General features: G+C 53.5%; 1 protein-coding gene across 1 annotated transcript in view; it reads right to left on the bottom strand.

Annotated features, from left to right (window-relative positions):
- LRP1 (LDL receptor related protein 1) overlaps positions 1 to 23,643 on the bottom strand; it is a 78,848-nt gene that overhangs the window by 40,202 nt on the left and 15,003 nt on the right. The window contains exons 5-20 of the mRNA XM_090273447.1: positions 23,482 to 23,610; positions 23,100 to 23,363; positions 14,193 to 14,355; positions 13,861 to 14,083; positions 12,654 to 12,843; positions 12,054 to 12,197; positions 10,684 to 10,920; positions 9,122 to 9,302; positions 8,035 to 8,257; positions 7,052 to 7,253; positions 6,294 to 6,419; positions 3,561 to 3,701; positions 3,333 to 3,458; positions 2,755 to 2,871; positions 1,866 to 1,946; positions 54 to 221 (exon numbers count right to left, since the gene is read on the bottom strand). Coding sequence (XP_090129573.1) covers positions 54 to 221; positions 1,866 to 1,946; positions 2,755 to 2,871; positions 3,333 to 3,458; positions 3,561 to 3,701; positions 6,294 to 6,419; positions 7,052 to 7,253; positions 8,035 to 8,257; positions 9,122 to 9,302; positions 10,684 to 10,920; positions 12,054 to 12,197; positions 12,654 to 12,843; positions 13,861 to 14,083; positions 14,193 to 14,355; positions 23,100 to 23,363; positions 23,482 to 23,610 — 2,715 coding nt within the window. The remainder of the gene's footprint in view (positions 1 to 53; positions 222 to 1,865; positions 1,947 to 2,754; positions 2,872 to 3,332; positions 3,459 to 3,560; positions 3,702 to 6,293; positions 6,420 to 7,051; positions 7,254 to 8,034; positions 8,258 to 9,121; positions 9,303 to 10,683; positions 10,921 to 12,053; positions 12,198 to 12,653; positions 12,844 to 13,860; positions 14,084 to 14,192; positions 14,356 to 23,099; positions 23,364 to 23,481; positions 23,611 to 23,643) is intronic.

The following is a 23,643-nucleotide window of genomic DNA, read 5'->3' as shown; positions in this document are numbered from 1 at the left end:
AGTAACTGTCATGTGGATAATCGTGCCCCACCCCGCTGGCCCCAGGTGCCTACCCTGATTGGTGCAGTTGGCGTGCGTCTCATCACTATAGTCCCCACAGTCATTGTCCCCATCGCAGGTCCAGTGCTCTGGGATGCAGCGCCCGCTGTTGCACTTGAACTGGGTGCTAGAGCAAGAGTGGCTGCAGCCGGCTTCATCGCTATTGTCCCCACAGTCATTGTCTGGCAGGTGGGGGGAGGCAAGAAGGGGAGAAGCAAGGAGCAGGTCAGCAAGCAGCCTCCTCTGTGACCCCAGCTTGGGGCCCCCACTCCCACCTCCTCCTCATTTCAAACCCCTGCCCACCCCAACACCCCCATTGAGAAAAAAACAAACAGAAAAGACACAGAAACTGCATAGACTGCAGCATGCACCATGGCCCACGTGGTGGAGAGTAGGGGTGGTGGGGGTGGGCAGGGGCTCCAAGAGGGCTCTTCCCTGAGTCCCAGGAGGCTGGCTGGGAGGGACGCAGGACATGTTCCTTTAGTTTGGGTGTGGGAACAGGGGTCTGTTTGCTTTAGGGGAAAGGTAGGGATTTCTCTGGTTTTGAAGGGGAGAGATGGGTAGAGTGTAGGAGAGGCCTCTCTGCTGGGAAGGGAAGGGCTTAATCAGGACCTGCCCTGAACTTGGGTGTTGCTGAGCTTCATGTGCTGAGCACCCAGCTCACTAGGGACACTGCCTACAGCTGGGAAGGGTCGGGACCACCAGAAGGCATCTGGGGGAGACCAAATGATGTCCTACGATCCAGGTCTTGAGGGTCAGGGGTTGTGGACTTCCCTCCACACTTACTGGCCAATCGGGAAGCCCGGGGTTTGGCTCCTTCCCTTGGGTAATGTTCCTGCCTCTTTTCCACCTGGATTTGCTTCTCTGACTCTCCTTCCCCTCTGTCTTGGTCTCCTTGTCCCCTTCTCTCTCATTTCCTCTCCTCTGAGAGGTTCCCTCTGCCCACTCTGCTTCTTTCCTTTCCACTCTGCTTTCTCCTTCTGTTGCCTCCTCTCTCTTGCTCCTCTCCTGAGCTTTTCCTTCACACCCTAGGAGCTCTGGGTGGGGAGCTGCCTGGGAGTCCTGAGCGGCGGCCAGAGGCCAGCTGGGCTCTGGGGATGATGGTGCATGTGCTTCTATGCACTGACCGGCAGGCTCAGGACAGGTCTTTTCGTCAGAGCCGTCCCCACAATCCTTCTCTGAAACACAGAAACCGCCAAGGCAACCATTGGCACACGAGACATGGCAAAGATGAGGGGCAACATGGCGCTGACCCAGTCCATCCTCTCACATGTCAGCCAGGGCTGGAGCCGCTGGTACAACACATCACAACACACAGACACAACCAGAGCCCTGAGACAGCACACACAAGATGATCCACTGGCTCCTGGGGCTCAGGGCTGACATCACCTGGTCCGTGGCTGACCGCCAGGCGGGCTCCTGAGCCTGGAGAGTGCACCAAGGACTTCAGGGGTGGGGTTTGCAGGGGGAAGGGAGTTGGGCACTGAGATCTTGTTGCTCTGCACCCACCCTGGCCCCTTCCCCCTAGCCCTCCTTGCTTATCTCTCCCCAGCCTTGAACCTCTGCCAGAGCATAGACAGCTCAGGCCTCAGCATCAGGAACAGTGCAGATAGGCGAAGGGCAGGGTCCCCCTCAGTCCATCCTGGTTTCCCCACACATTTCTGGCTCATCCTCCTTTCTCCCAGCCAACCCAGTGGGGCTTCAGTGAAGCAGAGGGAGGCCCTGGCTTGATTCTAAAACCCCTTGGGCCTTACACCCCCAGGGCCTGGCTGCAGCTTCTAGCTTTCCTGGGAAATCAGGGCGAGGGGGGGGGGGCATGCTCTTACCATTGTCACAGCGCCAGTTGATGTTGATGCACCTGCCATTGTTGCAGGTAAACTGAGTCAGGGGGAAGCAGGTTGGATAGGCTGTCAGGAAGAAAGTGGAACTGAGTAGGGCCCTCAAATTACACAGCATCAGAGTACCAAGCAGGTAGGTGCAGGGGGCCTCTTGTAACCAGCAGCCCTTAGCGCAGCCAGACAAGGGAGAGGAGGCTAAGCAGCAAAGCCTCCGCCTGGAACTCTGCCCTTCTCTCCCTACCTCCTTGAGCGCTCTCTTTTTATGTATTTACTTTTATTTTGAGAATATGTTTATTAAAGGGTTTAGGATAGAAGAAGCAACAGGAGAGAGCCTAGGTGGGGCTACTTTGGCTCCCTGGAAACGTTATGAGAGAGAAAGGAGCCCAGGAGGGGCTGCTGTCAGCTCACTGGAGAGTCAGAGAGAAAGGGGGTTTGGAGAGAGGCTCAGGGGGTGAGCCTGAAACAAGCTGCTTGCCGCTGCTCATGGTCCCCTGGTTGCAAGTCTTGTGGTGACCCTTAAGAGTTTAGGAGATGCTCACGCCTGAGGGTGATGGGGGGGAGGGGAAAGGTGTGGGTGTGGTCCTGGGAGGGAGCGCTTGCTGAGCATCCTCTTTTAAAGCTAGCAGTTGCCAAGGGGGCCCTGTGCTGAGTGTTTTTCGTGCCTGAATGAACCGCCCCCCCATCAACGCTGTGATATAGGTGCTATTATTATCCCCACTTTGCAGATGAAAATGCACAGTGGCCACTGAGATTAAGTAACTTGCTCAAGACCACATAGTACTAACTTGCAGGGTCTTTCTAAACCTCCTGCCCCCCGGGGATGTTCACACGGGTCATCTCCTTTGTGCCAGCCTGGCCTTCCTGTTGTCCCTCTTACCACATGAGGCTGACTCATCAGAGCGGTCCCCGCAGTCATCATCCAGGTCACATGTCCAGGAGATGGGGATGCAGCGGCCACTGGCGCAGGAGAACTGGTTGGGTGGGCAGGTTCGAGCTGGGGACAGGAACGGGTGAGAGTGCTCAGCGTGCTGTCCGCCTTTCTTAGTTTTCCTTTCCTTTTCTACTATTCTCTGTGTAACAGGAAGTCTTCCCGCGGGTTTCATGGCCATTTCTCTCAGAGAACTTTAAAACCACCATATGGTCCCACAGTGGCAGTATCACCTCATCTCTAGGGGGGCCTGTGGTATCCTTCAAGGAGACAATCCACCCTGCCTTGCTCTTAGCTCCCATCCAGAGCCACGTTCTGTTCCCTGCAGGCTCAGTCCTCCAGCCAACCTTGTCCTTCAGCAGAAGGGGACAGCACCCCACTCCTCCTACCTGGGGCTCCACCCTCTCTGCTCCAATGCCCCGCACTCTTTTCTTTCCCTTCAGGCCCTGCTGCCTTCCCAAGCCTGGCTCCCGCTACACTGCCTCCCTGACTGAGGGATGCCCAGTGTGCTCCATCCTGTTCCACACCTGAACAGGTAGCATTGGACTCATCTTCACTATTCCCACAGTCGTTGTCCCCGTCACAGAGCCAGCGGTTGGGGATGCACCGGTTGTTCTCGCACTTGAAGCGGTCTGAGGGACAGGTGTGCTGATCTGGGGAGGGAACAGATCAGAGGTCATCGAGAGGGCAGGCCCTGCTCTCCCAACAGGCTGCCCTGTGGGCCCATCGCCCAACAGGGGGAACAGGTGACTCACGGCAGAGGGCTGGGGCCTCGTCACTGTTGTCCAGGCAGTCGTTGTCTCCGTCACACTTCCAGCGCTCCTGGATGCAGCGGCTGTTGGCGCAGGCAAACTCGCCAGGCTGGCACTGGGGTGGGGGCACGTAGGATGGGTTCGCTGTGGGCACCACAGGGGTGTGAGGGGGAAAGTCAGACCCAGATCGTGGGTCAGGTGCTAAGGCCCCTGTACTTTGCTTGCTTTGTTATTTAAAAATAATACACATGGTAAATTTTCCTAGTATGTAATTCTTCAGGAACAAATTATCTGGAAGGAAACCGCAAATCTCTCGAGCCACAGGCTGATGTTTGCTCTAACATGTCCTGTCCCTCAGATTGGCCTCAGAATATGCAGAGCCCCCCATACTCCGGTGCCCGCTGAGCAGAGCACTCCTCACGCCACCCTGCCATTTCCACAAACTGTTCCGTGGAAGGTGTCTCTGGGATCTTCAGGGCCCTGCCCTGGTCCCTGGACTTCTTTCTTCACAGATGCACCAACAGGAGTGAAAACAGGCCCCAGAACTCTGCAGGCTCCGGGCTTCTGTTACCTGGCACTCACATCTCACAACCCCATCTGCCTTAGGCTATTAGAAGTCAACTCTCCATCCTTTGTGTTTGTACCAGTAATCTCATGAAGCCCAGGACTCCCACGCCAGGCCCTGTCCCTGGACCTTAGAGCTCTGTGCAACCCCTTTCTGACCCATCTCTCGTCCCTACTTGACTCCTTGAACCTTCCCATGGGCCCCGGGTATGGCTATTTTCTCTCTCACGGCCCTTGGACCTGAGGTGTCCACCTTGCTGCTCGCTACTGCTCCCCTACGCTTCTCCCTCCCTCTGAAACATCCATGTTGACTGTCATTCTACCAGATCATCCCAACCCCTGTGTCTTTAGGACCCCAGCCACTCCCTATCATCCTTAAGGGTTTTAGATCCTGGCTCAGTGTCACTTTCGCCAAAATCACTCCTGCTTTAATTCTTGGTGATTTCAAAGCCCATGTAGAGAATCTTTCCATTACCCTTGCCACTCAATTTCTCTCTCCACCACTGCTCTTGCCTCCACCTTGCCTCAGACACTCACTCTTAGCTGTGCACTAAGGCCTCACTGACCCATGTGCACTTCCGGGATTCGACTGTAAGGAACCCACCCAGAATATGGGAAGGCATGAAGGCATGAGAAATAGCAGAGAGGGTGATTGAGAAATGGGATCTAGTCCTGACTGGCATGGCTCAGTTGGCTGAGTGTTGTCCTGCAAAGCAAAAGGTCGCCGTTTCAATTCCTGGTCAGAGCACATGCTTGGGTTGCAGGTTTGGTCCCTGGTAGGGGCGCATATGAGACCAATCAATGTTTCTCTCACACATCGATGTTTCTCTCCTTCTCTTTCTTCCTCCCTTCCCCTCTCTCTAAAAATAAATAAATAACATCTTAAGGAAAGAGAGAGAGAAATGGGATCTGGGTTCATATCCCTCCTCTAACTTTGGGCCTCAATTTCTTCACCTGTAAATTGGGAATAATAAAAATATCCTTCCTACAGGAATATTTTAAGGAATAAATAAGTTACTGTATGGGAATTGCTTATAACCATGCCTAGTACATGGTCTGCACAATATATCTTGGCTGTGATTACAACAAAAAACTGGAAACAACTAACCATTCAACAGTAGAGAAGTGGTTAAGTAAATTATGGAACTTTTATTAAATGAAATCTATTTCAGCCATTAAAAATTCTGCTTACAGCCCTGACTGTGTGGCTTAGTAGTTTGGGTGTTGTCCTGCAAACCAAAAGGTCTTGGTTTGATTCCCAGTCAGGGCACATGTCTGGGCTGTGGGCCAGGTCCCCAGTTGGGGGCGTGTGAGAGGCAACTGATTGATGCTTCTCTCCACATTGATGTTTCTCTCCCTCTCTTTCTCCCTCCCTTCCCCTCCCTCTAAAAAGAAATAAATAAAATATTTTTTAAAATTCTGCTTATGTATTCATGACATCCTGTCATGTGACAAAAGCAGGAAACAGAACAGTATGTGCAGCATCATTCTGTTTAAGAAAGGTAAATGAGTAGAGAAATGTTTGGGAAGATGGTCTCCAAATGGTAACAATGGTATCAATTGGTGGTGGTATCTGGGTGACTTGTACTTTCTCCTTCTATTTTCTGTAATGTTTATTTATTTCCTTTTGTAATGAGCGTGACCTACTTTTATTTTAAAAATGAGGCTATTTAAAATAATGCAAGAATAACACAGGAAATACTTATAACACATGAACTCATAAGGGCAGAAGATATTTTATATACAGTATGATTACAGCTTCGTAAAAACCAACCATATAACCCACCCAACAAAAAAAGGATGCTGTTCAATTTATCACAATGCTAACAATACAGTGGGGTTTGTGGGTCAGATTTGGGCTTTTTTCTTCTCTTCTTTAATTTCTAATACTTAGAACTATTGCTATATTACTTTAATAATGGAGAAATAAACGTAAAAGACTATTTTCTTCTTTCCATAGCTGTCCTGCTCATCAGTATCCCCTAATCTTCGAGCCCTCTCACATCCCTCTCATCCCTCCTTCCTGGTCCCCAGAGCCTTCTCTTGCCCCACCCCCCACATCCTATTGCCCCAACAGGGCCCTCTTTGCCTCCTTCACCTCTAAGTGGACCCATGGCCTCCTCCTGTTGGGATCGGCTTTCCTGACCTCCACCCCAGCTGGGCCCCTCATACCCAAGCAAGTGACACCATCTGCGTCCAACACTTGGTCCTCGGCACAGGCACACTGGCGACTCCCAGGGGTGGCCAGACATAGGCTGCTGCAGCCACCATTGTTCACCCGGCATTTGTTGGTACCCACTGTGAAGGAGGGCCACAGGGAGGGGTCAGGAGAGGAGGGGGAGGACAGGGGATGGAGGAAAATTGAGAAGAGAAGGGAGCAGATGCATTAAAGTGAGGAGACAGCCCTGGCTGGCATGGCTCAGTGGATTGAGCACCAGCCTGCAAACTGAAGCATTGCCGGTTCAATTCCGGGTCAGGGCATATGCCTGGGTTGCGGGCCAGGTCCCCAGTTGGGGGCGTGTGACAGGCAGCCATGTATATCTCTCACACATTGATGTTTCTCTCCCTCTCTTTCTCCCTCCCTCCCCCCTCTCTAAAAAAGTAAATAAATAAAATCTTGAAAAAATAAAGTGAGGAGACAGGAAGGGAAAAAACACTGAGAGGCCCATAGCATGTTGAAGAAAAGCAGATGTAGGTATGGGGCAGGGAGGGAGATAAGGAAGGAAGGTGCAGATGAGGTCAAACAAGCTGCTGGCAGACCCTCTAGGACACCAAGCCTTCTCACTCTAAGGGCAAGAGTTGGGGGTCTCTCTTTTGGGGAGCCTCAAAAGTCAGAGCCTAGCATCCCAGGGAGAGTGTCTTCATCCTCCTGGGAGCCTCACCCCCCATCTAGGTCCCACCCTGTCACCCATCCCAGCCCCAGGGGGTACCTTGCTGCTGCTGGGCATCATACATGCGGATCTCAAAGATGGGGGGCCGCTCACTACGCAGAAGGGTCACGGTGGGGGGTGCACCTCCTGCGCCCCTTTCCAAGCGGTAGACACTGCCACTCCGGTACTCAGTCCAGAAGAGGTAGTTGCCGTGGTGACACAGGCCAAAGGCGTGATTCAGCTCAGGACCCTCATACACGATCTAGCAATGGAGGGGAGGTTACTAAGGAGCTAGAGACAAACAGGGGGACTCAGGAAGATCCAGAGAGATCACTGCTTTATACCTTCTTTATCTATATCCTGGGTGTGGGTCTTGTTTCCTCCATTAGCCTGGGAGCCTCTAAGGCTGATAGCTTTGCATAGAATGAGGTGCCAGACCCTGAACCCAGCAGGAGGCTAATGGCGAGCTTGTCCACACAGTCTTCTCTTGGGCCCATTCATTTCCTTCACATCCCTCCAACACACACATATCACACACATACAAAGTACTGAGCAGACAGCCAGAACTCATCTATTCATTTCTTCATCCAACAGGCATTTGCCAGGATTTATTAAAGGCCAACCTGTGGTAGGCACTAAGGAATTAGGAAGACATGGTAATCTAGGGTAGAAGTGGGGACTGAAGACATCCTAGAGGAGGTGGTCCCTGCGCAGTGTGCCAGGTGAGGAGGAGCTGGGGTGGAGGCAGAAAGCACTGTTTAAGAGGCCACAGAGGGCAGCACCTTCCGACATGTGCCGGGGATTCCAAACCATGGTCAGCTCGCAGATAACATGCAGTCACGGATACACTCTAACAACACAACACATAGACACACAAGTGCACAGATGTACACATCCATGGGACAGAGGTACACACACAGAAAGCCCACAGGCTTAACCACACACAGATGCCCACACAGTCACACACACAGAACCTCATCCACACACAAAAGTGATTTATGATGCACTTACGAACACCCACACACAGGTGCAAACCTACCCACCTTCCGATCGGTGCCATTGAGCAGGATGGTCTCAATGCGGTCATAGAAGGCATCTACCCAGTAGAGGCGCCCGGCTGGAATATCCAGGCTCAGTCCATTGGGCCACAGCACTGTCTTGGAGGTGACAAAGATGTCTCGGTGTGAGCCGTCCATCCAGGCCCTCTCCAGCCGCCCTCGCCGACTGTCCTTAGGGTCCTCCTCCCAGTCTGTCCAGTACATCCACCTGTGGGCAGCAACTGGTCAGCACCATGTGAGCTGCTATCAAGAGCCTCCCTGTGATCCCACATGTGTTGTCCCAGAGCCCATCACAGGGCCCTCCTTGCCCTGCTCAACCCTGTCCCACACATTTCATTCATTCATTCTTCCAATTCAACAAGAATTTGATGAGTGCCTACTGCAAGCTGGGCACAATCTGGCACTTGGGAACCAGAAAAGATCAAGGCAGCCAAGGCTCCTGCTCTCCTGAGGCTCATGCCCTACCCAAGTCAACCAAGGGTCTCACACATTGGAGAATGATAAAAGCCAGGAAGAACCAGGAAGAACAGAAGCAGGTGATAGCATGGAGAATGACCAGACAGCAGGTGAGGAAGGCCTGAGGAGGTGGCGTTTGAGCTGAGATGTGAATGCTGAGAAGGAGCTAGATCTGCAAGTGAGCAGGAAATCCAGGCAGAGGAACTACAAGGGCAGAAGCTCTGAGGCAGAAAACTCCACAGTGTCTGTTTGAGGCACAGACAGGGGCAGTGAAAACAGAACTTCCAAGGTCAGGGAGTAAGGTGCAGATGAGGTCAAAATTGCTGCAGGCAGACCCTGTAGGACTCTAGGCCTGATAAGGAATGTGGATCTCACTCTAAGGGCAAGAAAGCCAGGGAAGGGCTCTGAGCTGGGAGTGACAGGATCAGATTTCTATGTATGTGTTTAAGGCATCATTCCCATTGTCCTGGAGACAGGGCCACATCCTCTTTCAGCTTCCCATTCTTGCCTCAGCATCCCACCTAGGCGGCCCTCCCGTTTACTCTCCATCTCTTCCGCCACTTCTGAGACCACAGGGCACCTGGCCCACCTAACCCAAGGCCCCGGGAGGACTCACCCATTGAGTGGATCCACCACAATGGCCCTGGGGTGTGTCATTTTGCCCTCAATTAAGGTCTTGCGTGTCTGAGCAGCTTTCTCCAGCCTGGCCACGCTGATGGTCTTTTTGGGCCCGTCATCCGTCCAGTACAAATTGTCCCCCATCCAGTCCACGGCCACACCCTCCACATTGTGGATGCCTGCAGGGAGAGAAGAGTGCAACGATGGAGAGACACAGAGGAAGCTCAAAACTGCCTGCCCCTGCCCCTTATGAGGCATGCACCTTTGAGCAGCTTGGCTAGTAGGGAGGGCAGGGAGCCTTTCTGTGCCCAAGACAGTGGGTAGGACAGGTGTGGGAGGCTGGAGGAAGAAGCTGGAAGATCATTGGTGTTGCCAATCTGTGCTGAGGCACGAAGCCTCTCAAAACTGCCCATGGGCAGCCAGCACACCTATGCGGCAGATGTGGGCTCTCGTGTGAGGGCATGTCTGGGCCTGAGCGAGGGTGGAGTGCTGAAGCAATGTGCTCTGGGCACAAGTGTGACGCCACTTTCCAAAGCTGAAAAGTCCTGAGCTAACAAAATGAATAAATTAGGAAGTGATTTTTTACTTAGCTAAAGGCTTCATCTCTAGTGTCCTTTAAATAGCAGTTCCCCTGATACAGGGAACCCTAATCTTTTCCTGATGAGGAGTTACTTTTGATTTCTCCAGTCTTATGATTGCTGACTGCTGAGATTCTCTGACTGTGGTGAGGGGTGGGGAGCAGGGCAAAGGGTGGTAACTGGTGTCATTGATGTTAATCAGGTAGGGACTCCTACCCTGGGGGCCTGAGTGTCAGTGTGGGAATTCCTGACACTGGCGGAGAAGGGGCAGAGCTCAGCTCAGAGCCTCCATGCAGATGGACATTCCAAAGACAACACAGATCCCTGGCTGGTGTGGCTCAGTGGATTGAATGCCAACTTGCGATCCAAAAGGTTGCTGGTTCAATTCCCGGTCAGGGCACATGCCTGGGTTGCAGGCCAGGTCCCCAACTGGGGGTGTGTGAGAGGCAACCGATCCATGTTTCTCTTGCACATCATTGATGTTTCTCTCCCTCTCTTTCTCACTCCCTTCCCCTCTCTCTAAAAATAAATCAATTCTCTTAAAAAATCACAATTTTCTCAGAATGTGTAAGAACGCAGCTTTCGGTAGCACAGACGCTGCGTGTGTACATGGGTGTCGCTGTGCCTGCTCTGATTCGAGGCCTCAGGCCTCTCCCAGGTTATGTGCTACACACGGCTCCAGGGCGCAGAGCCAACGGCTAAGAGACCCTGAGTTTTCCCAAGGGCTGGCAAGGACGGCCCACGCTGTCTAATCCATCCATCTTCCTGCCTCTTGTTGGCTCAGCCAAGAAGGGGTCACACAGGGGTCAATCTGTTATCCCCTCATCTCCATGCCAACCAGCGCAGCCAGCCTGTCAGCAGGACTCTTCATGCTGAGAGGGCACCAGGAAAGAAAGGCCTAGGCCCCAAATCACTTCCCATCCTAGGTGGGTGACGTCCCTTGGGAGTCCTATCCGCGACCTCCCACTTCTGGGGCCCTTACCATCCTTCAAGATGGTCTCCCGCTCAGTGCCATCAATCTTCTGGCGGCCAATGAGGTAGCTGGTGGTGTCGGCAAAGTAGATGAAGCCAGTCTCAGCGTGGAAGTCCAGGGCCCGGGGGTTCATGAGGTTCTCGATGGGGATCATGTGCTCATCTGGAACCTTGGCTCCCATATCCATTCCCCGGATGATGCCTGGCCGGCCCTTGCCGTACACAAGGAACAGCTCGTGTTCTGGCTCTAGGGCAGGCACAGACAGAGGCACAAAGTCAGACACATGCATGCAGGACCACACACGACCACCACCCCGCCTCAGGGGCAGTGGCCCGAGGGGCTGCAATGCCCAGCTACACTGGGTCAGGGGCTGTGGGGCAGCAGAGGCTCTGGGTGACATGGACAGACACACAAACACATAAGGCTTAGGGGACAACGTCCGGGGGTGGGGGGTTTTACCTGTCCTCTAGGGGTGGGAAATGGGGCAAGTGTAGCAAGTAGCATGTTTTCAGTTAAGTGCACTGCTCAGTAGTGAACTTAGTGGCCCAAAAGGAGCATCTTCAAAATATGTTGGAATCTGGTCACTTTTGACCACTTCCTCTGCTACCATCCTAATCTGAGTCATATTACTTATTGTCGACACCACAGAAATAGCCTCTTGCCACATCCCTGCTGCCCACCCTCCACCTAGTAGCCAGCGTAATGCTTTTACAAACGTGAATCAAATAATGTCACTTCTCTGCTCAAAAGCTGCCAAGCTCACACTGGCCTCAGAGCCTTGGCACTGTTGACCCCTTTTGCCAGAAATGCTCTTCCTTCAGGTATCTCCTCCTCCTCACTTCACAGATCGCTAGGCTCAAATTCCACCTCTGCAGAGATCTTCCCCACCTGCACTCTCTCAGCTGGAGCCCTCATGTCATCACTAACTCTATTCTCCATTTACTTTCTTCCTAACACCTACCACCACCTGAAGTTTTATATTTACTTGTTTGTCTGTCTCCTTGTCAGACTATATGCCCCTGGAGGACAGAGACGACAGCTACCTGTTCACTGCTGAATTCTTATTTTAGGACAGTGCCAGACACATAGTACATGCTCACTGCTTACTTGTGGAAGGAAGGAAGGAAAGAAGGAAAAGAGGGAGGGAGAAGGGGGTCAGTTTACAGTTTTTGATGGAGCTGGAGTAGGATAGTGGGAAAAAACCTTGTTTTCAGATGTGGGTTCAAGTTCTGTCACGGCCCTGCATTAGTGGAGAAACTTTGGGGAAGTTCCTTAACTTCTCTGCATCTCAAACAGAAGTAGTAGGGCTATGGGGAGGCAGATAAGGACACCCTCTCACCCCATCCCAGCAGGCACGTGCACCCTGCCCCGTCACTCACTCTTGCATGACTTCCCATCACTGCCCAGGCTGAAGCCAGAGCGGCAGCGGCAGGTCCGTGCCTTGTGGCTGTTGGCCAGCAAGCAGATGTCAGAGCAGCCACCTGGCTTCCCATACTGGTCGTTCTCACAGGCGTGGCTCCTCACTGGGGGCAGAGTGGAGAGTTGGTCAGGACCCCTCAGAGACCCTGTGCCTCAGCCTTGAGAAGGCTTCGGGAAGTCTGCCCACTTTCCCTCCTGCTGAGGTCTCTGTGCCCAGTGTCCCACTGGAGGGTTTAGAAGCCACGGGACTGGAACTCCTCTGCCGCACCACAACCTAGCCACTCAGGTGGGGGCTGCTGTGGCCAGGGAGAGTCACACGGTCGCCCTTGGCCAGGTGTTTCTCCGTTAGACCAGCCAGGGATTGGGAGGGGCACTCTGTGTCCTTAGTAGAAGGGGGAAAGGGCTCCCTGGGGGCTGAGGGCAGGAAGGGGCTGGCCGAGAAGCTGAGGGGCTGGGGGACACATAGTCTGGAGTGGATGGTTAGGAGAAGCACTCATAATATGAGAGAATCAGAGGTTCCCACCAGAGGGTCCCTGGAAGGGCTGTGGAGCCCCACTCACCTTGCGGCTGACGTCGCTGGTGGTAGATGTGGAGGGCGCCACCCTTGTCCACACGGGTGACGACCTGGTAGTCAGTGCTATTGAAGCGGTTCACGCGGATCACACTTGTCTTCTGCTGGGCGTTGGCATTGTCCGAGTTGGTGGCATAGAGATAATTCTCAAATACGGTCAAGCCATACAGATGTTCAATCTGAGATGGGCAGGAGGAATGGTCAGCACAAGAGAGAGAAATCCTGCCTGAGCCTCTGCAGAGCCCCTCAGCTTCCCATCCAAACTCCATGACTTGCACCCCCACATTCATTCCATAGCTGTCTTAACTCCATGCTTCACTTCTCCTCTGGCTGGACTATCCTGTTTTTGTGATCTTTGCTTGTTGTTATCCCTTTCATCCTCCACAGAGCATCTCTTTGAAGAGCTTCTGGAATCTTCTAACCAGAGATGGTCTCTCCTTCCACACTCCATCTCTCTGGCTGTTGTGCACTGACTGATGATTTGTGGACTTACTCCACCTACTCTGCTCAAATCCCTTGAGGGCAGGGACCACATCCCCCACAGAATCAGACACACAGCAGATGATGGCAGGATTCGGGACTAAACTGGAACGGGGGACTAAACACTGTCCACAGAGAACATACTTGGCCCAACTCCAGCCCCCAGCATTGGGAGGGTTGAGAGGACAGACTGGCCCTAAGCAAGCCCTGTAACAGCCCCCGCTGCACATATAACTGATCTACGGTACCCAACGTTCCACTTCGTCCAAGGCTAATGGGCTTGCTGGTTCGTGGGTCCTTCTGGGCTAACACCAGCACAGTCCCGGATAAATCGAAATGACTGGTCACCCTAACTATCCCAGAATGGAGGGCCACCTTTGAGCTGATGGGGCTTCTAGACTAGGTTCCAGGGCTTTTTCCCAGCTCTGTCACCTCAGGCAGGCCACTAAACCTCCTGAACCCTGCTACTTCATCTGTCTAAAGGGGACTGAGTCATCTATGTACTTTACTCATCTCCAAGGGGCTGGTGTAAGGAGCAAATGAGAAGAAAGTAAAGGCTGTCTCTAAAATGGCTGTTCCCGTGAGAGTGGAAGCCATATCCTGTCCTTTCCCCTAAGTGCTCATGACCACCCTTCCCCGGACCTCCAGAGGGCTCGGGGCTACCGAGCTACCATATTGCCCTCCCCCAATGCCACCTGTGAAGGAGTCCCCCTCACCAGGATGCCCTGGATGATGGTCTGCCGGCCCTTGCCCTCATAGTCCACCACCTCAATGTAGTCCAGGTAGGCGTCAGCCCAGTAGACGAGGCGGCTGACCAGGTCCAGTGTGATGCCATGAGGAAACACAATCTTGCTATCGACCAGCTTGGTGCGGTTCTGCCCATCCATGTCACAGCGCTCCACCTTTGGGATCTGCCCATAGTCAGTGAAAAACACTTTCCTATGGGCAGACGGCACATTAAAAGGGTTCTGGATATTGGACACCCACCCTTTCACTGTAGTCTCTGCCTTCCCCCTTCCAGGACAGAGCTCCTGTCTGCCCCTCTTACCCCATGGCAGGGTCCAGTGCAATGCCCTTGGGGTTGTAGAGCTCCAGGTCTAGCAAAGTGACACATGTGTCTCCGTTTCGGTTGCAGACGAAGATCCTATCATCGATGTCATCCACAAAGTAGAAGTTGCCCGTTAGCCAGTCAATGGCCATCTGCTCTACATCTGGAGAGTGTGAATAAAAAGAACTATGGGGGGAGGTCCTCCCACAGACATGCCCATCCTCTTCTAGTGCACGACCCGTTACTGGAAGCCTACTTGCTCTGGGGTGCCCTCCTTCACCACCCAGGCTTCAGCTGTCTCTCTTCCGTGAGCTCTTATGGGAGTTACAGCAGTGGCTCATTTTGCCTTGTGATCTTTGCCATCTTTCCACCTATCTGGTCTCTCCAAGAAGAAGTCTCTGAGTCTCTTCCCACACAGCCCTGCTCCCCATGCTGAGTCAGGGTAGGCACACAGCAGGCCCTGGGTAAGTGTTGGCTGGTTGGTTGACTGACAAGGTTCCCTAACTCCAGCTCCTCCTTGAAGCCCATCTTCTTGGAGTCCCCAAAAACAGTGAGGACAGATTCCCTAACTCATTTCAGTTGTTTTTCAAAAAACTGCTTTTACTTGAGATATGAGCACTCAGGCTAATTAAAACATCACACACATTTTTATTTTTGGCTGGACTTTCATATATGGTAAGTTGAATTATCGCATGCTAGCCAGAGCACTGGCTGGAAGCTGTTACATGTTGCATGACTTTTAAAAATGGAAAAGCAAGGCAATTATCAATAAACCCAAGCTGAGAAAAAAGAATGCCAAAATATGGGGTCCATATGGATGGAAAAGGGAAGGTCTATGGTGGCCAAAGGTTGGGACCAGTGACAGGGGCCAACTTCCTCTATTCATCCCCATTCCCATTTCTTCAATGTCCCTATTGCTCAATTTCCTCATGTAAGGGAGGGCTGGAGGAGAGGGGGCACACGAGAGGGGGCCATCAAAGGACTTGGAAGGCAAATGGAGGCATGGCTGAACGAGAAGGGGAGTTTCAGAAGGGTGCCTGTGTGGGAGGAGGATGGAGGTCAGTGCCACACTCAGTCCACACCACGGGTCTGGAGAAGACGCAAGAGGCCAAAAAGGGTGAAAGAGAGTAGGGGTAGGATGAGGGTAGTTGGAAGTCTAGAAGGCAGGGAGTCTTTGGACAGTGACCCCTGCTGACCTCCAGGCCTCTGCTCTCCAGAACCCTCTGGCTCTGGTCCACCACTGCCTCCTCCAACTACCACCCTCAGCAGCAGTGCCTCTTGCAAACAGAAATTTCCAGAACAGTGACTCCCTGGGATCCCCGCCCTGCATTCCACCTCTACCAATTCCCCCCAAAAGAAATCTCTGGATGGCCTGCCCTTGGTTGAAACTCACCCCCACTACTCACGCTCTTCACAGTGGGGATTATTCTGCCCCCACGGAGCTGAAGATGTGACAGCTGGACACGCAGCTCAAGTCCTCCCTAAACCTTCCCCTCCCCACAGGGACTCAGGGTCTGTTTCCTAACAGTGGGTGGGGTGGGGGGCAAAGGGAACAGGAACATGGCTCCCAAGGAACTTGGCTGGGCTTTGACACTGACTCACGGTCACAGGACTTAGGCTGGGCGCGGGGAGTGGGGGAGGTTCAGGGAAGAGCCAATTTAAGGCTCTCATCAAACTAGTTTCCTCTTCAGGTCCTCCCTGTTGAACCTCACTCCAAGGTGACTAGAGAAGGTCACAGGTACGAGTTACCTCTGTAAGTGCTGATGCACCGAACCCAGCCACTCTCTCCTCTGGGCCCGGAGCTGACATGGGTGGACAGAGGGGTAGAACAGCCCAGGCAAAGCGGGAAGAGGGCCCAGTGCAGGGGTAAGGTGATCAAAATGCCCCCCACACTGTCACCACAGAGAAAACAGATTAACATGAACGCTGCTGGGCCACCTCCAGAGGAAACCAGAGTTCCAAAGGGGAGGGACCTGCTCTCAGCCCCAGGCAGCTAGCAGGGTAGCTGAAAGGCAAACAGGACTCTGTGCCCTTTACTTGGTGGGCATGGTGGTGGTCTGGGGGCTGCTGGCACATAGACAAACTTCATCATTTGAAGCTGTTTTCCCTGTACCAGCTGGTGCAGCTGTGTCCTCCTCTCCAGCTCCCTGAGGCTTGCCTGAGTCACTACCCAGCTCCAGGGCTGGCAACACCCTGCCCTGCTCCCCACCCGCCCTTCCCTCAGCCTCGAGGGGAGGAGGAAGAAACTTGAAGAGATCTAATGCCCCCCCACACCCTCACCCCACATCCAGGTGCAAGTCCACAATCATCCACCCCCACCCCCCCACCCCACCCCCCACCCCGCCTCAGGAGGTGGCTGACCTCCGGGCCTCCCTCCTGGCCTGCCTTCCCTCCCAGTTCCAAGAAGAAAGGCAAAGGGACCATCCTGCTCTCAGATATTTATCCTTGGCTGATCTCTCCTTCCACCTCCCGAAGGCCAGGCAGGGCCCCACTCAGCAGGCCGGTAAGGAGTTGGCAAGAACTAGAGTCCCCAGCCCGGTCTGGCCTCCACTTTGGTATTTTTGCAGCTGGAGACTATTAGTTGCAAGCAAAAATCCTTTGTTATCCAACCCCCCTCCACCACATTATTTTCCTCTCCCCTCAAGTCCAGATTCCTCTGCCCGCCCCACCACACATACGCACACATTCGCATGCACACACATGTGTTCGGCCACTCACACCATTCCAAGGGCAGCATAGAGATGGGCTCAGATTGGGAGAGGGTGCCTTCTCTCCCGGCCCCCCCCAGGCAGTGATGGGCAACTTCCCTCTGTTGGTGGCACAGGGGTGGGGATGGGGGGGCAAGCAAAGTCCTGGAGTTGAGCCCAGAGGACCTGAGCATTCTGGCCCCACAAACCCAGAGGGTAGCTGCCCCTTCATGGTCCAGCCTTCTTCGGGCTGACTCACCCCAGCACACCCTCCAGAAGGGCTCTGGCCAAAGGCCCCGAGTCCTGAGGACAGGAGAGTCTCAGGGAAACCTGGGTGGAGAGAGGCTGTGTTGTGGGAGGAATTTGGGGGTGGTCTGGAGTCCTAGGAGTTAGGGATTCCAGTATAGAGAAGGCAACTCCTATAGGAAGCCGGGAGGGAGATGAGACATCAGAGGATAGACTGCAGACTGCCTGCAATGTCGCAAAGAACTTTCAGTTCCAGGCCCCAAAATAGACCTGGGGTGTGTAAGTGCTGAGCCCTCCTTACACCCCAACCCCAATGCTCTGCACTCTGCACTCCCCACAACTTCAGTTTTTCACAACTTCTCAATCATTCTCAATGTTCAAGAGGCATTTTCCTAAACAGTGACTGCCTTTCCCAAAACAACAGGCCCTACCCCATTCCCAAGAAGACCCTAGCTTCAGCCACAGGATTCCAGTCACTCTCCCTAAAATATATCTGGGGAAGGAAGGGAGTCTGTGCCCTGAGGACATATCCCCAACACATCCACACACCCAAAGATTATAGGATAGGGTGCAAGGGCCCTGGGTGAGGAAGAGGAATCCCACTAACCATAACCATAACCTCAGGGAACACACTGCATCTGGCTCTTATTTCAGGAACCTCCCCACGTCCTTCATCACTCTGCTCTGCCCTGGGCCCAGCCTGGGTTTGAATCATCATTGCATCACCTTCTGCGGGACTATGCGCAAGTTACTGAATATCTCCGAGTCTCAGTTTAGTCATCTGTAAAATGGGATGATGCATTAACAGCACATAGCACAGGGCCTGGCAGACAATAAACATGCCTTAAGTGGGAGCTGTGGTTTGTACCATGGTCCTCCTTTACCTCCACCCTACCTGTCCCTATGTTGTCCACCAAGTTACCGTCTGTGCCTCCAGCCACAGCCCTGTAGCCTCTTGATTGAAGGTGGACCCTCCAGGTGGGCAGTTCACAGGCTCCCATAGCCCCAGTTGTTCCTTTTATCACAGCCTGTTTACCGGACTACAAGTATCAAGAGGCCAAGGCACTGTCTTTCATCTTTGTCCCCAGCTCCTGACACACATGTACTGATTCATTCAACAAATATTTGTTGAGTACTGAGTCCTCACTCAGTTGTCTCAGAGTCGGGGCATCACTTTTTCCCTTCCCTTTTACTGCCAGAATCCTCCTTCTCTGGCCTCTGGATGCCCAAGATGGTGGGAGAAGACATCTGTCTGGTAATCCCCCTGCTTGGGAGGGTTGGGAAAGGGCTGGGGAGATGATCAAGAGTCTGGGGCCTGGCACAAACATTGCTAACTGGCATGGCCTCGCGCTCCTGTTTCTTGCCAGGTCCTGACTTCAACACTTCTTGTTCTACCAACAAGTTTGGGGCTCAGCCGCATAGTGTCACCTCTGTCCCCTGGGCCCCCCTTCCTGCTTGTAATTCCACCTGGGGGGGTGTGCCCTGCTTCCTTCCCTTGCCTGGCCCAGGTCCACAAAGTATGCAGTCCTGATCCGAGGGATGAGATGCCTGGATTCTGCAGCTCTAACTCAGCGTCTTTCCTGCTGTGGAGAAATCCTTGCTGGGCTCTAAAACACATTTCTGTTGCATAAGTTACTTCGTTTGGCTTGAAAACAGTAGGGAGGGGGGTGTTGCGAGCAGACTGGGTGGAGAGGCAACTTCAAGGAGACAGCAAGGGAGAAGAGGGCAGGGCTGGAGCTGTGCCAGAGACACAGTGCTGTCCCTGGCCTGGGAGAGGAAAGGAGGACTGTTAAAGGATTAGAAAATTCAGAATGAGAATGGGAAGCCGAAGAACCAAGATGCAGAGGGCCCAAGGCCAAAGAGAGTGGTGGCAAGAGCCCCTCAATATTCTGACACCCTGTGGGTAAGAAAGACCAAGGAAGGGTGTGGCTGGCTCTCATACATCAAGTCTGTAAGTGCTCCATGGGCATGGGGCGGGGGGCTGAGAGGGCTTGGGGTACAGTAGAAAGCCAGCTCCCCTTCCAGCTGCAGCAGCCAGTCTATCACAGATTCAGAGGAGGTGCCCTTTGCTCCCTCTCTGCCTTCTCTGTAGACAAATCACTACCCCATTTCCTGTTGTGATTTTAAATGTGAGCATACGCACGCACACACACACACACACACACACACACACACACACACACACACACACACACACACGAGGGAGGGAAAGGAAAAGCGAAGTTGGCCAGCTGGAATTGGGGACCCATTTCGCAACCCTGCTGCCTGCAGCCTAGGGGGCCTTGTCGGCGCCTCCCTGCCTACCTTTCCTCCCCATGCAGCAGAGTTCAGGGTAGGAAACCCTGGGAATGCAGAGCGCCCCCTCCAGAGCATCCCCTCATACACAGTCAGAAACTAAGTTACCTCAGCAAACCTTATTTCCTTCAAGGCCTCTATTTGCAAACTTCGAACCTCCCCTCACCACCCCCACCCCCAACCCCCACCACACCTTCTCAGGACCTCATTCCTGCAGTCTGGCCTCATTCTTTCTACAGTGGAAATATCCTCAAAACTGAAGGGAGGACAGGTCAGAGGAGCTCAGCTTAGGCAATGCAGGGCTGGGGTTAGAATGAGAGACTTGACCTCCAGCCCAGCCCAGTGGCATCCCTGCAGGGGACTAGGCAGGGCCTAAGGTTCCGCAGGAGGGTGGTCAGAGGTAGGTGGTAGGGTATGTATGCTAGGCCTGGCTGTGGTACTTCCAGGCCTGTTGACCCCAGGTTCTAGAACTTCACTCTTTTGTGTATAATTTTCAAAATGCTCACCATGGTTATATACAGTTGTATTATTATTTACCTACTATTTTTCTTTAAATCGACTCACTTATTTTGCTGCATCCTAAACAATCTAAAAAATCATAGATTTGAGCTCTGACTGGTGTGGCTCAGTTGGTTGGGCGTCATCCCAGAAACCAGAAGGTCGCCGGTTCAATTCCCAGTTAGGGCACATGCCTAGGTTGTGGGTTCAGTCCCTAGTTGGGGCACATGTGAGAGGAAACTGATCGATGTCTCTCTTCCTCCCTTTCTCCTTTCCTTTCTCTCTCTCTAAAGATAAATAAATAAAACCTTTTAAAATAATCACAGATTTGATATACTAGTTACAGGAGTTTCCTAATGAGTATTAAATAAAAACATAACTACAATAATTAAAAAATGCTCATCTATGTGCAACCTGAAACCAAGGCATTTTTGCTTTGGGAAAGGCAATATTAAAAACCGAGGAGCAGGCCTTGGTCCTCTCTAAGGGTCTTCTCAGGCACTCATCCTCATGAAACCAGATTCCTCGGGGACCTCCCATCCTGCAGGGACAGTAGCAGAGGGGAGGAGGGGCCTGGGGAAAACATCCCATGAGGGTGGGGGAGGGATCCCCCCAATCCAGGGCAGTGAAGGCACTGGGGCTGGGGGAGGAGGTCAGCAGCCCAGGCTCGGGTAAGGGAAAAAAGTGTACAGACACACCTTTCAGAATGCTGGGGGTATCGGTCAGTGGATGTCCCCCACTCTTGAGTACAGGCAAAGGGAAGGAGCTGGGGATCAGGACAGGAAGAAGCAGGAGCTTCAGTCCTGAGTCTACTCCACAAGCCTCTCCTAGAAGCTGCACTGACCACCAGCCACCCCAGAGCCTTGGATGGGGCCCTCTAGGACTCTCAGAACTCAGAGCAGGTCTGGCCCCAGGACCCATGTGAAACAGGCTCACTTCCTGGCCTCCTTCCTTCTTTCTATTCTATTTCTGTATCCAAAGTTTTCTTTGGGGCAGGCTCCCCCTTCTTCCCACACCAGCAGATGCGCTTCTCTTGATCTTTTGACTTCTGGGCTCCCAGTACCTCTTCATTGTCAGACTCCTCCCTCCTGCACGGGGCTTAGCCCAGGGGTCTGATGGAGGTCACAGTCACAGCCAAGAAAGGGATGATTGCAGGGATGGCTCCCCCAGAGGGCAGAGAGAAAGCAGGAGAAAGCAGCAACCTTTCTTCTTCATCCCTGTTGGGAAGCTAATTACAGGCCAGCAGCCCACTGCACAGGTGAATGCCTGGGACCAGCCACCCTGCACACCAGGGCAGGCCATTCAGCCTCTCACGCCTGGGAAGGTGGGATAAACTGGGGATGAGGGGAGGGCACTAGGGGAGAGACACTTCCTACATCCTCAGCTCAGGGCCCATAATTAGTTTGTGGGATAAGAGCAAAACAACCATCCTCAGGGTGACAGCCAGACATTCAGGCGGCATGGGGTGTGGGGTGGGGGCAGGGCAGGGAGGAAGGGACAGAGACTGGAGCAAGAGGAACCCACTTCTTCACCCCACTAGCATTTCTCCCCAGAACTTTGCTCTCTTCTGGCATCTTGGACTCTGCCCCAGACGGGCCCAATGGATGTAGCAGACTGGGAGGCAAGGCTATGTTTGCCAAGGGAGGGATACCCGCCTGAGGTTATTTCCTGCTTCTCCTGGGGAGGAAGGCAGGAAGGGGGCCCAGGCCAGAGCAAAAGCTGAGAAGGTTCCCATCGGGGCACCATGGTCTGGTCTCAAGGCCAGGGAGGGAACTGTCGGGGCTATTTGCCCAGACAGGCATGTTGGGTGGGGCCATTGATAAGGAGCAGGGAGAGGGAAGATGGCTCATGGGATCTTGCCCCAATCCTACCCTGCCTGCCATGGGGTTCCCTGAAGATGCCCAGCCCCAAGAGCGCAGCCAATCATGTGGGGCAGCCCCCAGCCAGGCACTTCAAGGAGGACATATGTCTGGTCACAGGGGGCCCTTGGTCACCAACAGCCCAAGGACACCATGGGGATGCTCTGCAGAAGCTGGAGCTGAGGTGTGGGCCGTATGATGAGGCCATAGAGGCTAAGAGCTCTCAGAAGAACCCCTGCTCCCCCCCCCAGAATGAAGCCCTGTGTCCTCCTGTGGTCTCTGCCTTCTGTGGGGATCATCACACTGGGACCCATGAAGGAACTTCAGGATCTAGACAGGCCCAAGGTTCATGATCCTAAACCTTTTGCATGCCGTCCTCCGGTTACCTCTGCTTTCACTTCGAGTTATCTGATCTGATGAGACAACCTCAAACCCATTTTGCAGATTAGAAACCAAAGCAGAGACAGGCAACTCTGGTTTACTGAGGGTCACAGATCAAGTTACCCTCCCCGGGGGTCAGATCAACCACGGGCCCCATCTGTCCCTCAGCCCTGTGGTGCATTTCCGGGGAATGTGATGATGCCAGATGTTTTATTTGTTTATAAAACAGCATCTGAGCTGGGCGGGACTGCTCCAAGCAGTGTATCTATGCCCTGGCTCCATCCCCAGCGACATCCCTCCCTTCTCTACTCTTAAGATAGCAAAGTACAGCCTAGGGAGGGAGCCCAAATGGGAACATCTGGGGTATCCTAAAACACTCAGGTGTCCCCAGCACTCACCGCTCCTCCTTCAGCCTCATCCATTGCTGCAAAGTCCCCCAGAAACTGCCCCAGGATCCCCACCCATGCTGCAGCAGAAGGTCTATTCTGGCGACATCCCGAAGGGAAAGGATGGGACATGAAGACAGACCCAGCCAGGCCCTGGCTGCTTTGCCCTCAGCCACAACCTAGCAAGGCTCCTCAGGCCTTAGGCCCCTCTTTCCCTTGCCCTGGCTCCCACCTCAGGAATGCCTCTTGTTGGTCTAATCAACACTTCTCTCTCTGAGAAGGGACAGTCCCTGGTCTCTAGAGACTGATCAGTCATTTCTTCTTTGAAAGCTTCCTCAAATCTGAGCCAGAAAAGTACAGCCTGACTCTGTCCCTGCCCCAAACAGGCCTCAGCACATGCAGCCCCCGCCCTGGCCTCCGTCAGGGGCTTCTTGTTTAGGCTCGTGCTCCAGACAGGGGTCATCCCGTCTAACTAACTGTCTCTGTCCTAACCAGACTCCACCTCCCCTGCCCATCCTCGCTCTGCGCCCTTCAAGCTGGGAGCAGGAAACTCACGGTGCAAGCTGAGGGAGATGTTGATGGTATGCTCATCCACGAAGCCCTTCAGGCCAGGCATGCGGGCACACTTAAGCTGTGTCTGGGCAGCGCTGTCCCCAACGTGTACCCAGCACACTGTCTCATTGGCGTAGCTGAAGTCCATCGCTGTGGTCTGCCGTGTGCTGGTGGGCGTGATGGTAGACACCTGGGCCCCATTCAGGTACGTGGCCAGGATGTTTTGTGAGTTGGCAATCAGCAGCACAGGGGGCCGGTCTACCGGCTCTGTAGATGGAGAAGAGGAGGGTCAATGCAGCAAGGGATCCTAGGACCCCACAAGCCATTCTCCATCATAGCAGCACTGAGGGCACCTAGCACTCTGGCCACACGTGACCCCACCCACCATTCTTGGCCTTGCAGGAGCGGTTGTCTGGCTGTAGCAGGTAACCTTCCACACAGCCGCAAGTGAAGGAGCCATCTGTGTTGGTGCAGAGCTGGCTGCAGGTGCCATACACCGAGCATTCATCAAAGTCTGTGGGGAAAAGGGCAAGGATATGGTCATTTC

Source organism: Furipterus horrens, unplaced genomic scaffold, assembly GCF_987537825.1.
Source record: "Furipterus horrens unplaced genomic scaffold, mFurHor1.1.pri manual_scaffold_4, whole genome shotgun sequence".
NCBI classification, from domain to species: Eukaryota; Metazoa; Chordata; class Mammalia; order Chiroptera; family Furipteridae; genus Furipterus; species Furipterus horrens.
Note: the sequence above shows the minus strand (reverse complement) of the source record. Positions and strands in the feature narration are given on the sequence as shown.